The sequence below is a fragment of the Seriola aureovittata genome, chromosome 5 (assembly GCF_021018895.1).
Source record: "Seriola aureovittata isolate HTS-2021-v1 ecotype China chromosome 5, ASM2101889v1, whole genome shotgun sequence".
Classification (NCBI taxonomy): domain Eukaryota; kingdom Metazoa; phylum Chordata; class Actinopteri; order Carangiformes; family Carangidae; genus Seriola; species Seriola aureovittata.
This window is the reverse complement of record NC_079368.1, coordinates 7,770,086-7,785,127: the sequence shown is the minus strand read 5'-3', so window position 1 is coordinate 7,785,127 and position 15,042 is coordinate 7,770,086. Positions and strand designations below refer to the sequence as shown.

General features: G+C 43.0%; 2 protein-coding genes across 3 annotated transcripts; one reads left to right on the top strand and one right to left on the bottom strand.

Annotated features, from left to right (window-relative positions):
* The first annotated feature begins 874 nt into the window (after window positions 1-874).
* Window positions 875-7,573, top strand: klhl22 (kelch-like family member 22). Of its 2 annotated transcripts, none has more exons than XM_056376429.1 (7): window positions 875-1,694; window positions 2,817-2,982; window positions 3,074-3,385; window positions 3,541-3,950; window positions 4,554-4,746; window positions 4,915-5,148; window positions 5,369-7,573. In XM_056376429.1, the coding sequence occupies exons 1-7, from the start codon at window positions 1,450-1,452 to the stop codon at window positions 5,708-5,710; spliced, it is 1,902 nt and encodes a 633-aa protein (XP_056232404.1). In that variant the 5' UTR covers window positions 875-1,449; the 3' UTR covers window positions 5,711-7,573. The 2 variants fall into 2 exon arrangements, with proteins under 2 accessions (XP_056232404.1, XP_056232403.1); XM_056376428.1 differs by having other exon boundaries at window positions 3,074-3,397.
* A 2,853-nt stretch (window positions 7,574-10,426) lies between these two features.
* tbx16 (T-box transcription factor 16) lies at window positions 10,427-13,569 on the bottom strand. Its single transcript, XM_056376432.1, has 8 exons — window positions 13,324-13,569; window positions 13,100-13,202; window positions 12,517-12,681; window positions 12,162-12,308; window positions 11,989-12,059; window positions 11,751-11,839; window positions 11,447-11,660; window positions 10,427-11,359 (listed from the first exon to the last, which is right to left on the bottom strand). The coding sequence occupies exons 1-8, from the start codon at window positions 13,551-13,553 to the stop codon at window positions 10,921-10,923; spliced, it is 1,458 nt and encodes a 485-aa protein (XP_056232407.1). The 5' UTR covers window positions 13,554-13,569; the 3' UTR covers window positions 10,427-10,920.
* Window positions 13,570-15,042: the final 1,473 nt, after the last annotated feature.

Sequence of the window (15,042 nt, the reverse complement as noted above, 5' to 3'; positions counted from 1 at the left end):
ATCTTACAACAGACAATTGAGCAGGAAACAGCGTCCTCTTGTGTTTGACAGAGAGAGTCTCAACATTTTAACAAAAAAATCTGACTTCTTTATCAATGTAAATAATCCAAAACTGAACAAGGGATAGATATAGCCTCATATTATGTCCAATTCTACACACCAGAAACACATTATTATTTCAAAACACAAACTTAAAAAAAAAAATTTTATGGAACATTGTACAAATACAAATTTCAGACATCTGGTAATATCAAATGTGCAAAAAGTATGTAAACTATGTATATAAACACATACATGTAGGACATGCATATACATATATATACATGTATATGCATATATGCATGTGCATGCGTATGTATACAAAAAGAGAAAAATATATGTCAGTCAAATAGAAAAACCAATCAAATTACATAAAACGTAATGTTAATGTAGTAAATAATAAATAACAAATTTGAATAATAAAAATATATAAATTAAATACAGCAATTAATCATCCGTCAATCATTTTAATCAGGAGCTACAGAGAAGAGACATCAAAATATGTTAGAGTGAGTTGGCTTTTTTTGTTGGTTGTATGTTTAAGTGTTTCTGTGTATATATTAAATTCAATTAAAAAGGTGTTGTAATTTGATTTGGAGAATTTTGCTTTTTGTATGTGGAATCTGTCAATTATAATTAAAAGATTGGTTATGAAACTAAGGAGCTAGTTATTACATTCAAATTAAGTTATAATATCCTTAGGTCTAATTATTACAAAAGACAAACTAAAACTGTAATTCCCATGCAATGTCACACACGTCTCTGATTGGTTCCTTGCTCGAGAATGGGCTGGACCGTAGGAGAGCAACGACCTATAGTGGTTGAGCTCACCGCCTGAGACCAAAAAGTAAACAGAGTTGTTTTGATCTGTCAAAAGATCAGGCGACAGTGCAGGTGATCCAACGAAGGATCTGGTGTCATTGTGAACCGACAGTCAATGTAGGACGGTTTGTTTCTAACAAACACGAATATACTTTCGTGCAGTCGTTTTGTTTCAGTTTTTGAGAGTCTAGCTCGCTGTTTTTATAGTGCGTTAGCAGCAGCTAGCAGGCTATCAGCTGCATTGCTAGCTGACACCGTTTAAAGTTAACATTAGCTGACGGCTTAGCTGCGTAGTGACAGCTAGCAGTAGGTCGACTGGAGGGCGTATATATATATAACTGTATAGTTTCACGTCTTTCTTATTGCTCTATAAATCAAGCTGTGGCGTTAACAGTGTATATAACTTGTTATCGCTTAGCTCCGTAACTGACTGCAGTAACATTTCAAACAACGTAACCACCCCTCTTTAGCCGCTAGCTGCCAAGCGTATCCTTCCTCTTCTTGTTCATCCCCCTACACGCCGACTAGATTTGTGACAAGTATGTGAAGAAAACTCTGAATGATGTTAGCACTGGGCAGGTAAAAGTGATGAAGCCTGAACAGTATCTTGCCATGGCTGAGGATGGAGAGCTGAGTCCAATGGGAGGACGCGCTGGCTCATCAGGCCGGCCGGGCCGACAGACCTTCAGAAGTTCAGCCCATTTCCGCAGCCTGCTGGAGGGCCTGCTGGCTCTCAGACAGAGTGGCATCCTGTTTGATGTGGTGCTGCTGGTGGAGGGTAGACCCATCCAAGCCCACCGTATACTCCTGGCAGCCTCTTGTGATTACTTTAGGTAAGAGGTCACACCAGGCCCCAATTTATGTTTCGCTTTCATATCTGTTTTTCTTACTTTTTTTTTATTTGTGTCAAAGCACAGGAAGATTTACTACAACCTCCATGTAGATACCAGTAAAAACTCACTTATAAACCAATATGCAGATAGTGCAGCAGTGTCAGGCAGTATTCACATGCATACCACTGACCATGACTAAATGGCCAGATCCCTCCAGGCTACTAGTTAGTGTTTCACACATTCTTTGAATTTTACTCCTATCTTACATTTCCATACAAAAGCACAATTTAATCATTGAGTGCAAGTGTCTTCAGCTCTGTGTCACAAGACCCAGACAGCTTGGTGCAGAGTCCCATTAAGTTTATTCTCTTGTACACCAACTCCTGCAGCTTAACAACTTATACATCAATGTGTCATATGATCATCCGCCTTTACTCCTGAAGTTTGTGTTTGCTTGCACTGCCTTTGTGTATACTTGTCTGCTTACATTATGACTTAAACAAACCTTCAGGTTTTGCACGCAACGTGAAATTGGTCCACACGCAGCCAGTGGTATATGTAACAGAGTAGTTATACATATAGGTGTATTGACTGTGTCATCAGTATATATTATACTTTATATAAGTTTGTAGCTTACTTTGCAGGCGTGGAAGACGATGCATTGTGCTGGTAAACTAGAGATCTACTTTTGGTAGGTGTCCCTGCAATCCCATTATGATGCTAAAAGTAGGTTAAGACAAGGCACTAACATCCCTGTACACATATGCTTTTTACTGAATCCTGTAGGATGTGCTTTGTACCAGTAGCTGAAGGGAATAACAACTGAAGCTTAGTACATTCAACACAAATTTGGTTGAAAACATATGAAGATTTTGTGATGGCTACAGAAATCTCAGCTTTGTAATTGCTTTCCTCTCTTTTAAGGGGATTTGTCTGCTTAATATAAACCTTTTCTTTTGGCGTTTGGTCTTTATTGGATTGTTCATGGTAGAAAATGACAGGAAAACCTGCAGAAAGAGAGAGGTGGATATTGTGCCGCAAGAAGAATCCATGTTATGCATTATGTTATCGTCACTGGGCCAAGTTGACCCAACATAACAATGCATCACTCTTCTCCACCAGGGGAATGTTTGCTGGAGGCCTTCGGGAGACGCAGCAACAGGAGATTCCAATTCATGGAGTATCCTACATGGCCATGAAAAAAATACTTGACTACATCTACACGTCAGAGATTGAGTTGGACCTGGAGTGTGTGCAGGAGGTCCTGATAGCTGCCACACTGGTACAGGTAGGCTGTTGCTCTTTTTGCTGAATTAAATTGTTTAGTATGTTATTTTTTTCAGCTGACTTTTGTCTTTTGTCCCTTTTATGTTTTATAGCTGGAGAATGTCATTGGCTTCTGCTGTGATTTCCTCTTCTCTTGGCTGGATGAGAGCAACATTTTAGAAGTGCATCATCTAGCTGATCTGTATGGACTGCAGCAGCTTGATGCCAGGCTCCACTCCTACATCCTCAGGAACATTCAGACTTTGTCTCGAACTGACGTGTACAGACAGCTCCCCCAAGATGAAGTCTTCAAGGCGCTGAGCAGTGACGAGCTTCAAGTGAACAGCGAGAACGAGGTGTACGAGGCCGCACTTCACTATCACTACAGTCCTGAGCAGGTGGAAACTGACCAGGTGTACTTACAGGTCAGTCCAAAGGTGTGTCTGCATTTTGTATTCATCTCTCCATATCCATCAGATACACAGTATTGTATTTACTTAAATAAAGGAATCCCTGTTATTGATCATGTACCATAACCCTTAATAACATTTACCTCATCTGCTATCTCTCTGACCTAAAGGACAATCTCAAAATGCTTGACGCTGTGCGCTTCTGCCTGATCGAGAAACAAGTGTTGCAGAGACTGAATGGCCGACTGAACCAGTGTCCACTGAAGGATTCAGTTTCAGCTGCCTTGCGTTACCACGAGCAGGAGATCTGGCAGCCCGTCCTGCAGAGTCCTCTCACGCAGCCGCGGTCCACCTTCCGCTGTATATTGGGCTTCGGGGGGATGTTCTCCTCCAGCTCCGTCACATACAGGGAAAACTTGTTTCAGGTGTTCCACCCGAGCTGGCGGGAGTGGAGGACTCTCACTGCAGCTCACGCACCCCGAATGTCCAACCAGGGCATCGCTGTGCTCAACAACTATATTTATCTTATTGGAGGAGACAAGAACACCAGTGGATTTCGAGCAGAGACTCGCTGCTGGAGGTGAGATCCCATCAGAATATTTGTTTAATGCAAAACAACGCTGATTGGTTCATATTGTGATATATTCAAAGCTACGACTATCAATTCTTTCCATTATTGGTTAATTAGTTAATTCTTTTAGATTAATCAATTCATTTTTGAGTCCAGAAAATGTCAGCGAATACTGAAAAAAGTCACAGTATCCCAGAGCCCAGATACGGATACATGATGTCATCAATTATCAGAGCTGTGCTCTTTGATTGATTGATGTATTAGATTGATTGTTTAAGCACAAATTCTGTTCGCTTTTAAATGTTTCTTTGACCAACTCAATTTAAAGCTGTGAGAAAAAAAGCTTTTGATTGTATCACTTGATCTTCACCAGCAGATGAAAAACTGCTCGGAAAAAAATGTGACTTTGAACATTTGCAGTGCCATGACAACTGGACAAACCTGGACATTCCCTACTGAAATTACTCACTGATCTGTTTTGTTCCAGTAGAATTTTCTCTGTTCCTTCACTGACTGAACACAAAGATAATTTGATATCTACTTTGTGCACAGATTTGTTTCCTGCTGGTTGAATTCCTAGAGTCTCATTTCTTCCTCACTGTTTTTTCTCAGATACGACCCCCGTCACAACAGCTGGTGCGCCATCCAGTCTCTGCAGCAGCAGCATGCTGACCACTGTGTTTGTGTGGTGGGGGGCCATATTTATGCCATCGGCGGGCGAGACTACAGTAACGAACTGGAGTCAGTGGAGCGCTATGATCCGCACACCAACACGTGGGAATTTATGTCACCTCTAAAGAGAGAGGTATGAGAGCTAAAAGTGTAAAGATGAGAAGGCAATGCTTGTAATACCTGTAACAGCCACATGATGGTGCTACATACACACCTGAGTATTTTGAATGGGACTTTCCTGCTGTTTACCAGGTATTCCCCACTATAAATACCTTTAATACCGGTCTAACCTTCCCCTCAGGTGTACGCCCATGCTGGAGCAGTGATGGATGGCAAAATATATATAACCTGTGGGCGCAGAGGGTCGGCGTACCTCAGAGAGACCTACTGTTTTGACCCTGCGGCAAATCAATGGACAGCGTGCGCAGAGGGGCCAGTGGAGCGGGCGTGGCACGGCATGGCTGCTGTGAACGGACGCATCTACGTTATTGGGGGAAGCAATGATGAGCGTGGATATCGGCGTGATGTCCTGAAGGTATAATTTAAATTAGAAAATGTTTTATAGTCTGCTGAGTCCAACCTTATTTTACATTCTGATGAAGGCCTTCCTGAACTAAAAAGCCAAGTGGACTTGACTTATTGAATTAAGTAAATTGGCTCTGTCGGAGTCAGAGGGACACCTTTTGACAGAGGTTGTTATTATGGACAGCACTTTTCTTAATTAAAGCCTCCCTCCCTCCTTTTTTTCTCTTCAGGTGGCATGCTTGGACCCCACAGCCAACTCTTGGTCTTTGGTGACCCCTCTCCCCGCAGGACATGGAGAACCTGGCGTAGCCGTGCTGCACAGTTGCATCTACGTCCTGGGCGGACGCTCTCACGACAAAGGTACCAGGATGAAATATGTTCACGTGTACAACACCGACACGGACGAGTGGGAGAATGAGACGGAGTTTAAGGAGCGCGTCTCCGGCCTGGCAGCCTGCGTGGTGCTCATGCCTCCTGCTTTGATCGCCCAGGCCAGGAGCTGGGAGCAGCGCACCAAGGCATCATGGGAAGACTTGGACATGGACAACTCGGAGGACTCTAGTGAGGACTGACTGAAGCCGCCGTGTTGAACTGAATCTTCTGTAACACTGGTGACTGTTGCACTTTTTTTACTCGGCATGTTGAATTTGAAGAAATTTGAAGATATTTTTTCGTGGCGGTGGTTATAGCAGCATCGTGTCCTTTGTGCATGTTGACCACTTTGAGTGCCTCTGAACCAAAGTGTCATTCAGGACGTTTGCGCACTTTTTGTTACTTCGCAGATTTGATCTCAGATAATCACACTCCGACCGTGAATCCCCGCCTGCTCGAATGCTAATGCTACTGTTTGTCGTTGAGCCCTCATTATTTCCTGCCCCTGTAGCTGCTTCTGTGTTGTTTATCATGGAGAAAAACCTTTCCTGTCTTCAAGCGAAATAAAGCAGTGAAGATTATTGGCTATGCAATAACATGGTAGTGTGGACTACTCTCAGCTGCTTATATTTATTCTTTCAAGAATTTTTGACATGCAGTAGGTTCCTTTTGAACTTGGGTTTAAACTTCAGAGTTTAACAGGCAGTGGTTACCCTTTGTAATGTCAATCCTTCAATAGTCAGCTAAACTGTCAATTTCTGAGATATAGAGATCTTCTTTTATAGGATTTATAAATCCAACATCTTAATCCACATCTCCAACCTAGCAGCTACTGATCATTGCTAGTAACTGAGTTATCTTTGCATCCAAACTACTGAATAATCATTAGACTTTTAAATTTTAACATTGTGCCTTTTTTTGTGGTTACACTTAAAACTGTGTATGTGTACTTTTGTTTATGTATGTTTAGATGGATATCATCAGTTTGTTGTGAAAAAAACAAAAAAGACAATGTGTTTGTACCTGAGTGATGAAGCACTGGTGCTACAGGTTGTTGACCTCATCTCAGAATATGTTGCCATGTCTGCGAATTAGTTAGGAGTGTCATGTCTTGATATTTGTGTAATGATTTCCAAACCATTACGGTGATATTTTTTGTATCCTCTCACTGATCTTTCTTACTGGATGTTATTCCATGACGGAATCCAAAGAGCACAATGAAGAGCAGTTGAGGAATATTTCTGTTTGCTAAGTCGAGCTTTGCTCCGTGCTTCTGTTTGTTACCTCACTTCACAGTTAACACTGTTTAATATGGTCAGATAACATGTTAAATGACTCCTCCACCGTTATGCATCATTTATTTCTGTCACTGAAGAAAACTCAAGGAACGAATCACATTTAAAATGTAGTTTGTCTTTTTCATGGAGTGGGAGTTCAGTAGGACTGCAACACACTGTCAAACAAGATATGCAACAGTTAGTACATAATAGACACGTTTTCAGATTTAATAAAAGTATCTAATAGCATATTGCTTTTGTCATGCATGCACATTAGTTGGAGTCAGTGCTGCAGCCACCATCATGGTCGCTGAGGTCATGTGCTCTGAAATTTTTTGAGGGGCAATTAGGCGTTTTAGCAACCTCGTGGGAGTTATATTGCACAGTTAAAAACTAGCATGTGTTAGGTATTATTAAGGCTGATTTTATTATTTGAAAATTTGACAAATTTTAGACCAATAAGGTTCTACTAACAACTTTGTATTTCTCCATCAGAATTTTACAACATTTAGACTTTGTTGCATTGAGTTTATAAGTAGTTTAAGGAATTTCCTCAAAACTATTGCTCCATTTAAATAAAATGTGCAGAAACTAAAATAAATAATAATGAATAAATAGATGAGTTTTATTTTCTTTTGGCATGTATGTAGGGGTTGGGGTTTTGCCAAAATCCTTGATATGGCCTTAGTTTGGGTTTAGAGGTTATGCTTTCACTCTTCATCAAAGTTCATGTTACTGCCTTTTTGTGTAACTCAACACAGTTTCATAAATGTAATGTAAAATCTCCTCAGGTGATTGTCTTCCTTCTTTGAACTGCTCTCTGGTGGTTGCTGCCTCGTGCCCTTTATTCGGCCCAGTCTCTACTAGTTCCTCCCCATTTGGCCCCACACTCCATCAGCTTTATGAAGGCTGACTGCTGTTTTCCTCTCCAAGGCTGTTTCATCTACATCTGTTACCCCCTGCCAGCCCTAAGTGAGTGCCCCTCCACCCTTCTCTGTTTCACACTATTGTGCCAGCCCCCACTAGGTTGTCTGGTTGGATCTGCTGACACCAGCACTGGACATACAGGATCTGCTGTGTTTTTAAGCATCAGTCTTTTCATTCCAAAGCTGGAGTACCACCTGGGGGATACTTAAGACATATGTCATGCACTTAACCAGAGTGCAGGTCGATCTGGTGCTCTTTGCTGGACCGTTATCAGAGCAATTAAAAGCCCCAAATTACCCATTGACGTGGAGCTATGCAGATTAAACACAGTGGAATTGTGGACGTGTGTGTCGAGGGAATCTGACTAAGTGCTCGCTTTCATTCTCGTTTCTCCTGCTGTGTGGGAGAGGAGGAGGTCCAAAGTCAAGCAATAAGTCAATAGAGAACAAAGGGAGTCACCTGTGACTGAAAAACACTTCTTTTCACTGTGACAGACAGACGATGTTACTCCGGAACATCTTTAAGCATTTACTGATGGCCGTAAACAACATGACAGTCATGACAAAGTATGGCCTCAGTGTGTATTTGCTCCATATTAAGTGATACACAGTCTACAACGTTTTAATGTCAGCTATGCATAATCAATAGATCAGGAGGTAACATTTAACCAAGAGAAAACGAAAACTTCCCCCAAAAAGCTGCAGAATCTATTCGACCCATTTGCATCATCCAGAAAATGTTCCTTAGTGTGTCTTACTGACCTTTAAAAATTAGTTAAGAATGCAGGATCATTATTGAATACACTCAGTTTTACAAATATACTGTACTCAAAAAGCATTTTACACTCCAAATGCATAATTTCATGTTTTACCTGTCAGTTTCCATCAGAAAGAATGTGGCCGATACAGCTCCCTCATTATGTTTTGTGTCCTCAGAGTGCAGCTCTACCATAAATTATTCAGCAGCTGTATAATCAACTCTACAATTGTCCATTCATATTTTTATTACACGTGACACATTGTATAAATCCATATACAACTGAACTAGGTGGTGCAAATGCACATAATGCACTAGTACAGTATAATAAAGACACAAAAAAGAGCAAATGAGGCATAGAGCTCTCAGCTTCACTCTTATAATCAAATGTACCAAAATGAAAAAAAATGAACCAAGTCAGTCAGGAACATCAACCACAACCTTCCTCTGGGGTACAGGACTAAAACAGAATTAAGGATTTGGCTGGATAGTCGTCATGGAGAAGTTTGAACATGGCATTTCAAAAAAGTTATTATCTTGCCCTTTAAATATTTGTTATCAAGAATTTAAAGGGCAAGATCGTCATTTTTTTCCATGTTACATTTTCAGCTGCCATCCAATAATGAGATTTCATTAAGCACAGTGACAATAATTTGTTGAAAATTTTAACCAAAAGCTTCATCACGGAAACATTTCTGTGATGTCACCTTCTTTAGGCAAACTCAAAGTTTACCGCTGTATTTGTTTGTTTTTGCATGGCTGTAAAAACAGATTACATGCCTAAAGGAAATTGTGACCAACCCCCCTAACAAGGATTTAATTTCCCCATTTCTTTATGATATGATCTTTACTGGGTTTAATTGGCTTTAATTTAACTGGCTTCTGGGATATGCAGTATAATCTCATAAGAATCATACTGACCCTCTCAGCCAGCAACACAGATTCCTGCATGGATACCTCTCTTCTTGAGCTCATTAAAATGAGTAAATAAAGTGGGTGGATTATATAGCTGTCGAAGTCTGGGGCTGGATGTACTGGTTCAAGAAGCCTCCAAGATAATGAATCACACTGAATCAAATCCACACCACACCAGAATTGTTCCTGAAGGATGACCTCCTCCTCCTGCCCCCCCCCCCCCCCCCCCCCCCCCCCCCCCGGACTTTACAACAGTCATTAGCAGCTCATATCCGCCCAGGGTGGAGGCGATGGGCCCAGTCTGTGTTTTTCAGTAGTGAAAAGGAGCCAACAGCCCCCCATTTTCATGCTTTTTAAGGCTCATTGAGATGGAGAACGAGAGTTGTGCAATGCTTTATGATGTTTGTGGGTAAACCTCAGCAGGTGAGCCGGAGTCACGGTAATACAATGTCTTTAATGCATGCTGGGCCTGTCGAAACTACAGAGTGGTCCTCATTAGATCAACAAAGAGGAAATACAAACAAACACCACCAAAGGATGTGCTGCTCATCAGAGCTGGCCAGGTGCAAAGTATGCAGATGTGCACCCCTCAGACAACGACACTTATACAATACAACCATTTGCTCGGTAAAGTTGCTGCGTGCAGAATGTGGATTGGATGAAAATCAGAATTATAAACAGATTATTTGAAACTTGATCACTGGCAAAACCAGGATTTATTTCCAAGGTCAGTAAAAGATACAAAGGTCTGAGAAATAATCAGAGATTCTGTTGCTTTTGTACCTCTGGAAGATGAGTGTCACTCTGTTTGAATTAAAAGGTAACGCATAATAAGGAAAACTACTTGTCTCATTTAAACCATCCACTGAGAAAAGCTAAATGTTACATATAAACTAGGTGTCTTTTTAAAGAAGGTTCATTTATCTTGTATTTAATTCCTGCTGGGAATCGATTTTCTGTTATAATTGCGTTTCTCCAAGCGATGCATCTGATTCTTAATGTGAAAAGATAGGGAACAAAATGTAAGCGTATTCACACACAGACTCACACACTCACACACACACACACACACACACACACACACACACACACACAGAATCACATTACTTTTAGGCTTTTATTTTCAGATCACATCACAGTTTGAAGACAGATATAAATTGCACACTTACGTTTTATTCTTTCTTTCTTTTTTTTTCTTTTTTACAAAAATAATATTTACACTGGAACATGAGATGAAATACAAAATAAATAGACAATTAATAAAACAATCCATCAGTGTGGCGCAGCACACGTCAGTAGTTGCACTCAGAATACGAGTCTGAATCCTGCCGCTCTGAACAGAGAACAGAGACAGGCGGCTCCTTATACTTGTTTTCATCTTTCGGTTTTTCTATTCTTGTCGCAGGCCTCTGGCCCTCAGCCTTGTCTGGGCATGCATTCTCATAGCTGTGAGCACTGGATCAGCTGTCTGGCAAGATGGCGCAGCGGCAGCATCAGTTAAAGTCACTCTCCGGCAGTTCACACTGAAGATCCCTTCACCAGCAGGAATAAGAGAACAGTGGGTACTGGCTCCACTCAGCCACGTTGCCATGGTGATAGCCATGGTGCACAGCTTGTGTGGTGTAGTCAGCCGTCAGATGGTGAGGAGGGGGATACTGGGCGGGACTGGGGCCGCTCCACTGGCCCAGGGGCTGCTCCGCGCTGTAGGGGCTGTAGATGTGGTGGCCGATGACCCCTGGCTTGCCGGCCTGGGCCATGGTCATGTTGAGGACCCCGGTGTAGTCCTGGGGGCCAGGGAGGTGCTGGGGGCCACAGGGGGAAGGGCCAGTCTCATGCGTACGGGGCTTTGAAGAGTCATGATCGGGGACGGTGGCGACATCAGGGACTCTGGACTCAAAGCTGCTGCGTCCTGAACCACTGTTGCTGCTGCCGATGCTGGAGGAGGGAGAGGGAGACTTTCCATACTCGTGGAACCTGAAGAGAAACAGGAAGTTGTTCAATGCTCCGGCTGTCAGGATGAGACGACATTCTCAAATGTTACATTATTTTATCAGTATTCACCTGTAGGGCTGGTAGGAAGCTGGAGCAGGAACAAGCTGCTCTGCGTTGTACATATCTCTTACGTCTGCCCCGACTGGAGATTCAGTCCTCACTCTGTGCTCCCGCTCAGCAGCCCATGGGGAGTAACGCTCCTCTTTGACAACATCAACCTCTTTCCTTTTGGGCAGCTCTCCTTCCTCTCCATCATACCCTTCATATGATGACTGGCAAAAATCTGAGGAGACATAAACCACCAGATAAATTTAGAAATACAGGACCAGAAAGTAAAAACATCAATAGGCGGAGGAGAGTCTTGAACCTGTACCTTGTGGACTGTCATCATCAGAATCCCTGTTCAGGATGCTCGACATCTTCGGTCGCTTCTCAAGGCAGGCTGGGTTCTTGTTTGTACGCCTGCAGAGGAACATGGAGATCATTAAAACAATACTACATACATTACTTTCACTGCAATCTACTGCAGAGGCATAGCTGGGAAAACAGACTTCTGTGGGCCCTCTGCAGCTGCAGCACCACTACATGTATATGACTAGTGTGATACCCACCTTTTTTTAGTTGTGCCTTCATCCCGGAAACCTTTGGCAAATGGGTTGTGATCAATCTTCAGTTTTGTAATCTGCAAGAGGGAGGGGGGAGGTTAAAGGAGTTCAGTTAAAATGTCAGTACTGTGTGACGTCCTGCCAGTAGCTTGTGCTGGTTTAAAGTGTCGGGAACTGACCTTGGTGTTCTGGTAGGCGGTGACTGCTGTGAATGAAGTCTCGGGGAAGGTGAAGGTCTGGAAAACACTCCAGCGGACACTGAACAGGTCGTCTGCCTGGACGATGTGGAAGCGCGGGTGGTACCGATGCATGGAGTGCAAAATGATCTGCAGATAGAAAGACAGTGATTGAGTAGGAGTATAATGTTTTTCAAATACTTGGAACTGTAACACACACAGCCAGAGCGTCCCGTCTGAACGCATCACCAGTTTGTCAACCGAGTACTTTAATTATCCAACATCCTTTAAAAAAGTGGATACCATTTGGACATACAGGGTTATTGTCAAGCACCTCATTTGGAGTGCTCGTACTTACGTGGCCGTGCTGGTCGAGTGTATTGTTGGTGAGCTTGAGCTTGAGGAAGGAGACGGACTGCTTCATCCAGTGGCTCCCCGGGGCTGGAGAGTCGGGGTGGAGGTAAGTCCTGCAGGGAGGCTGGGGCTCCGCTTTTCCTGCCACCTCCCATTTCTCTTTATTCCACTGTAGGAAGGAGACAGATAGTCAGTCAGTCAGTCTGTCATAGAGCAAGATGATTTACAGAGTCTTCCCTTCCCACAGTGTAAGAGGAGGTTGATAGAGTGGAGAGTGGTGGCTGGCCAGTACCACCCACAGAGATAGGGGGTAGTACATTGGGCTCCCAGCAGGGGATAGAAAAACAGGAAGAGATAGCACCCTTTGATGTACAATGTCGAGGGGGGGTGGGGGTTGGGGGGGTGACAAACAGGGGATGTCTTGTCTGGAGATAGTGGTAACCCCTCTGGGATATCTACAGCCAAAGCCATGGCTGCTGTAAGAAAGCCAAGGCTACTTTTTGTGTTGGAAATTCTTCTCCGTTAAAAACAGCTAAGATCGAGATTAGACTCATTTATAAGTGAAGGAGGAATCACTGCTGTCTTACCTTATACCTGAAGCCGTCCTCAGGGACCATGTCCACCAGTAAGATGTACTTGGCACATGGAATAAGGCCGGAGAGATTCACTTTACAGTGTGGAAACATCCTCCTGGAAAACATAAAGGGAAACACATGAGTATGCAAGAGGTACAAGCAAACACAGCAACACACACTTTCCCAACACTTTGCATTAAATATATATATATATTTTTTTTTTTTTGTCAGCTTACCGCCCCGGTTTAGTGATGATCATCTCCGTCCCTATTTCATGAAAGGTCTTCCAGAGTTCAGGGTCCTCCAGAGTCATCCTGATGTTACCCTGGAGATAAGCATCTGGGCCAGCAGCCATGGAGGAGGGAGGAGGGCCGTTGAAGTTGGGCTTTAAGTCTAGAAGACGATAAGGTTCATCATAGCAATGCTTCACCAAAAAAATGACAGAATTCACGATTGAGAACGCCATGATCTGATAAAAGCTAAAACTGGTTTGGAGGTTGTAGTTATTCATTGAAAAGCCCAGTGTGAATCTACCAAAGTCAAGTCAGCACTCACCTCTGATCGACTGCATTCTTCAGGTTCAGGAGTAGCACAGGAAATGTTTGAAAAGGTTCATGCACTGAGGGTCAGTAAGAAATCCAAGTATCAGTGAAATCCAAAGTGTTTCTTCAGCTCTGCTCTCCCTCCTTCGTGGGTAGAAAAAAACAAAACAAAAACAAAACAGATATCCAGCAGCTCAGGAAGTCAGAAGGTGGGTCAGCCTTGTTGCACCAGATATTTCAGAGATCTTGTGTCCTGCAGGATGGGATGACCATGACTTTTAAGGGGAGCCCTGGAGTGGGTGGGGTCAAGAGAGCCATTCCCAGGCTTTGAAGTGCCACAATCATGAGTCAATGTCCCGCTGTGATTGGAGGGTGCTGGAAATCAAAGAGACTTAACAGAGCGTTGATACCATCCCCACAGGAAGGGCTGCGGAGGAAATGCATCTTTATTAACTGCTAAGAGACTTTAAAACAAATATGGACAGACTTCTCTGCTGCAGATCGGGGTTTCACAGCGGCACCAGAGTCTGTGTAAATATCATTCACACAGATATAACCACGTACGAAAATGCCATTTAGTGTGTTTGTGCAATGTAGTAAACACCCGGCGTAATTCATTTGACACGAGTGAGACAACTGCAGTACAAGGCACATTTACATGGAGTAGCCCACTGAGGTTTGTGTGTGCACCCGAGCAGTTTCTGAGAGTCAAAGTAGAATTTTACAGTGTCATTCTCAAATTTAACATTGTACATACAATATATTGACATGTTAGTGCATAAAATAATAGAAATTTCTAATTTTCCCTTGATTACCTTTACACTTTTTAAAATTCTCAGCTTTCTCCATCAGAGAAATTACACAGTGGGTGGGAAAGTCTGTGTAAACCCATAATGGTGATAATGATGATAACATGCACTCCTTCTGCAGGTAACTTTTACCTGGGGGCATCCACTGCAGCCCACAGGACTGCAGGCAGTGGTTGGGGGTGGGGTTGTGTATTGGGGTGTCTAGACAAGCCCCTGCTCTGATAGATAATCTCATTAAGCTAGTTTCCCTTGAAGGAGCTAGTTTCTGCATGTGGAGAAGGCCCCGTGTACGGGCAGGCAATTAACAGCCAGTTAGCACCACAAGCCCAAGTCAGCCTTGAATGGGACAGGAGGGGTCCGAGAATAAAGACCCTGCTGCAACAACCCAGCCGTCCTCCCACCATCCACATCCAGCCAGAATCCACGGGTGTCAGTATTCATAGGCTCGTCTCGGCCTGCGGCGTGCAGTGTTACTGCAGGCAAAACAAATGCTAAACACTGACAGCATTAGCATAGAGGAAAAAAACAAAACAAACCAAACCACAGCTCCCCTCTTGTTTCCACTGACATGAACATTTGAATTGAGGCGACTCTCACGTCTCAT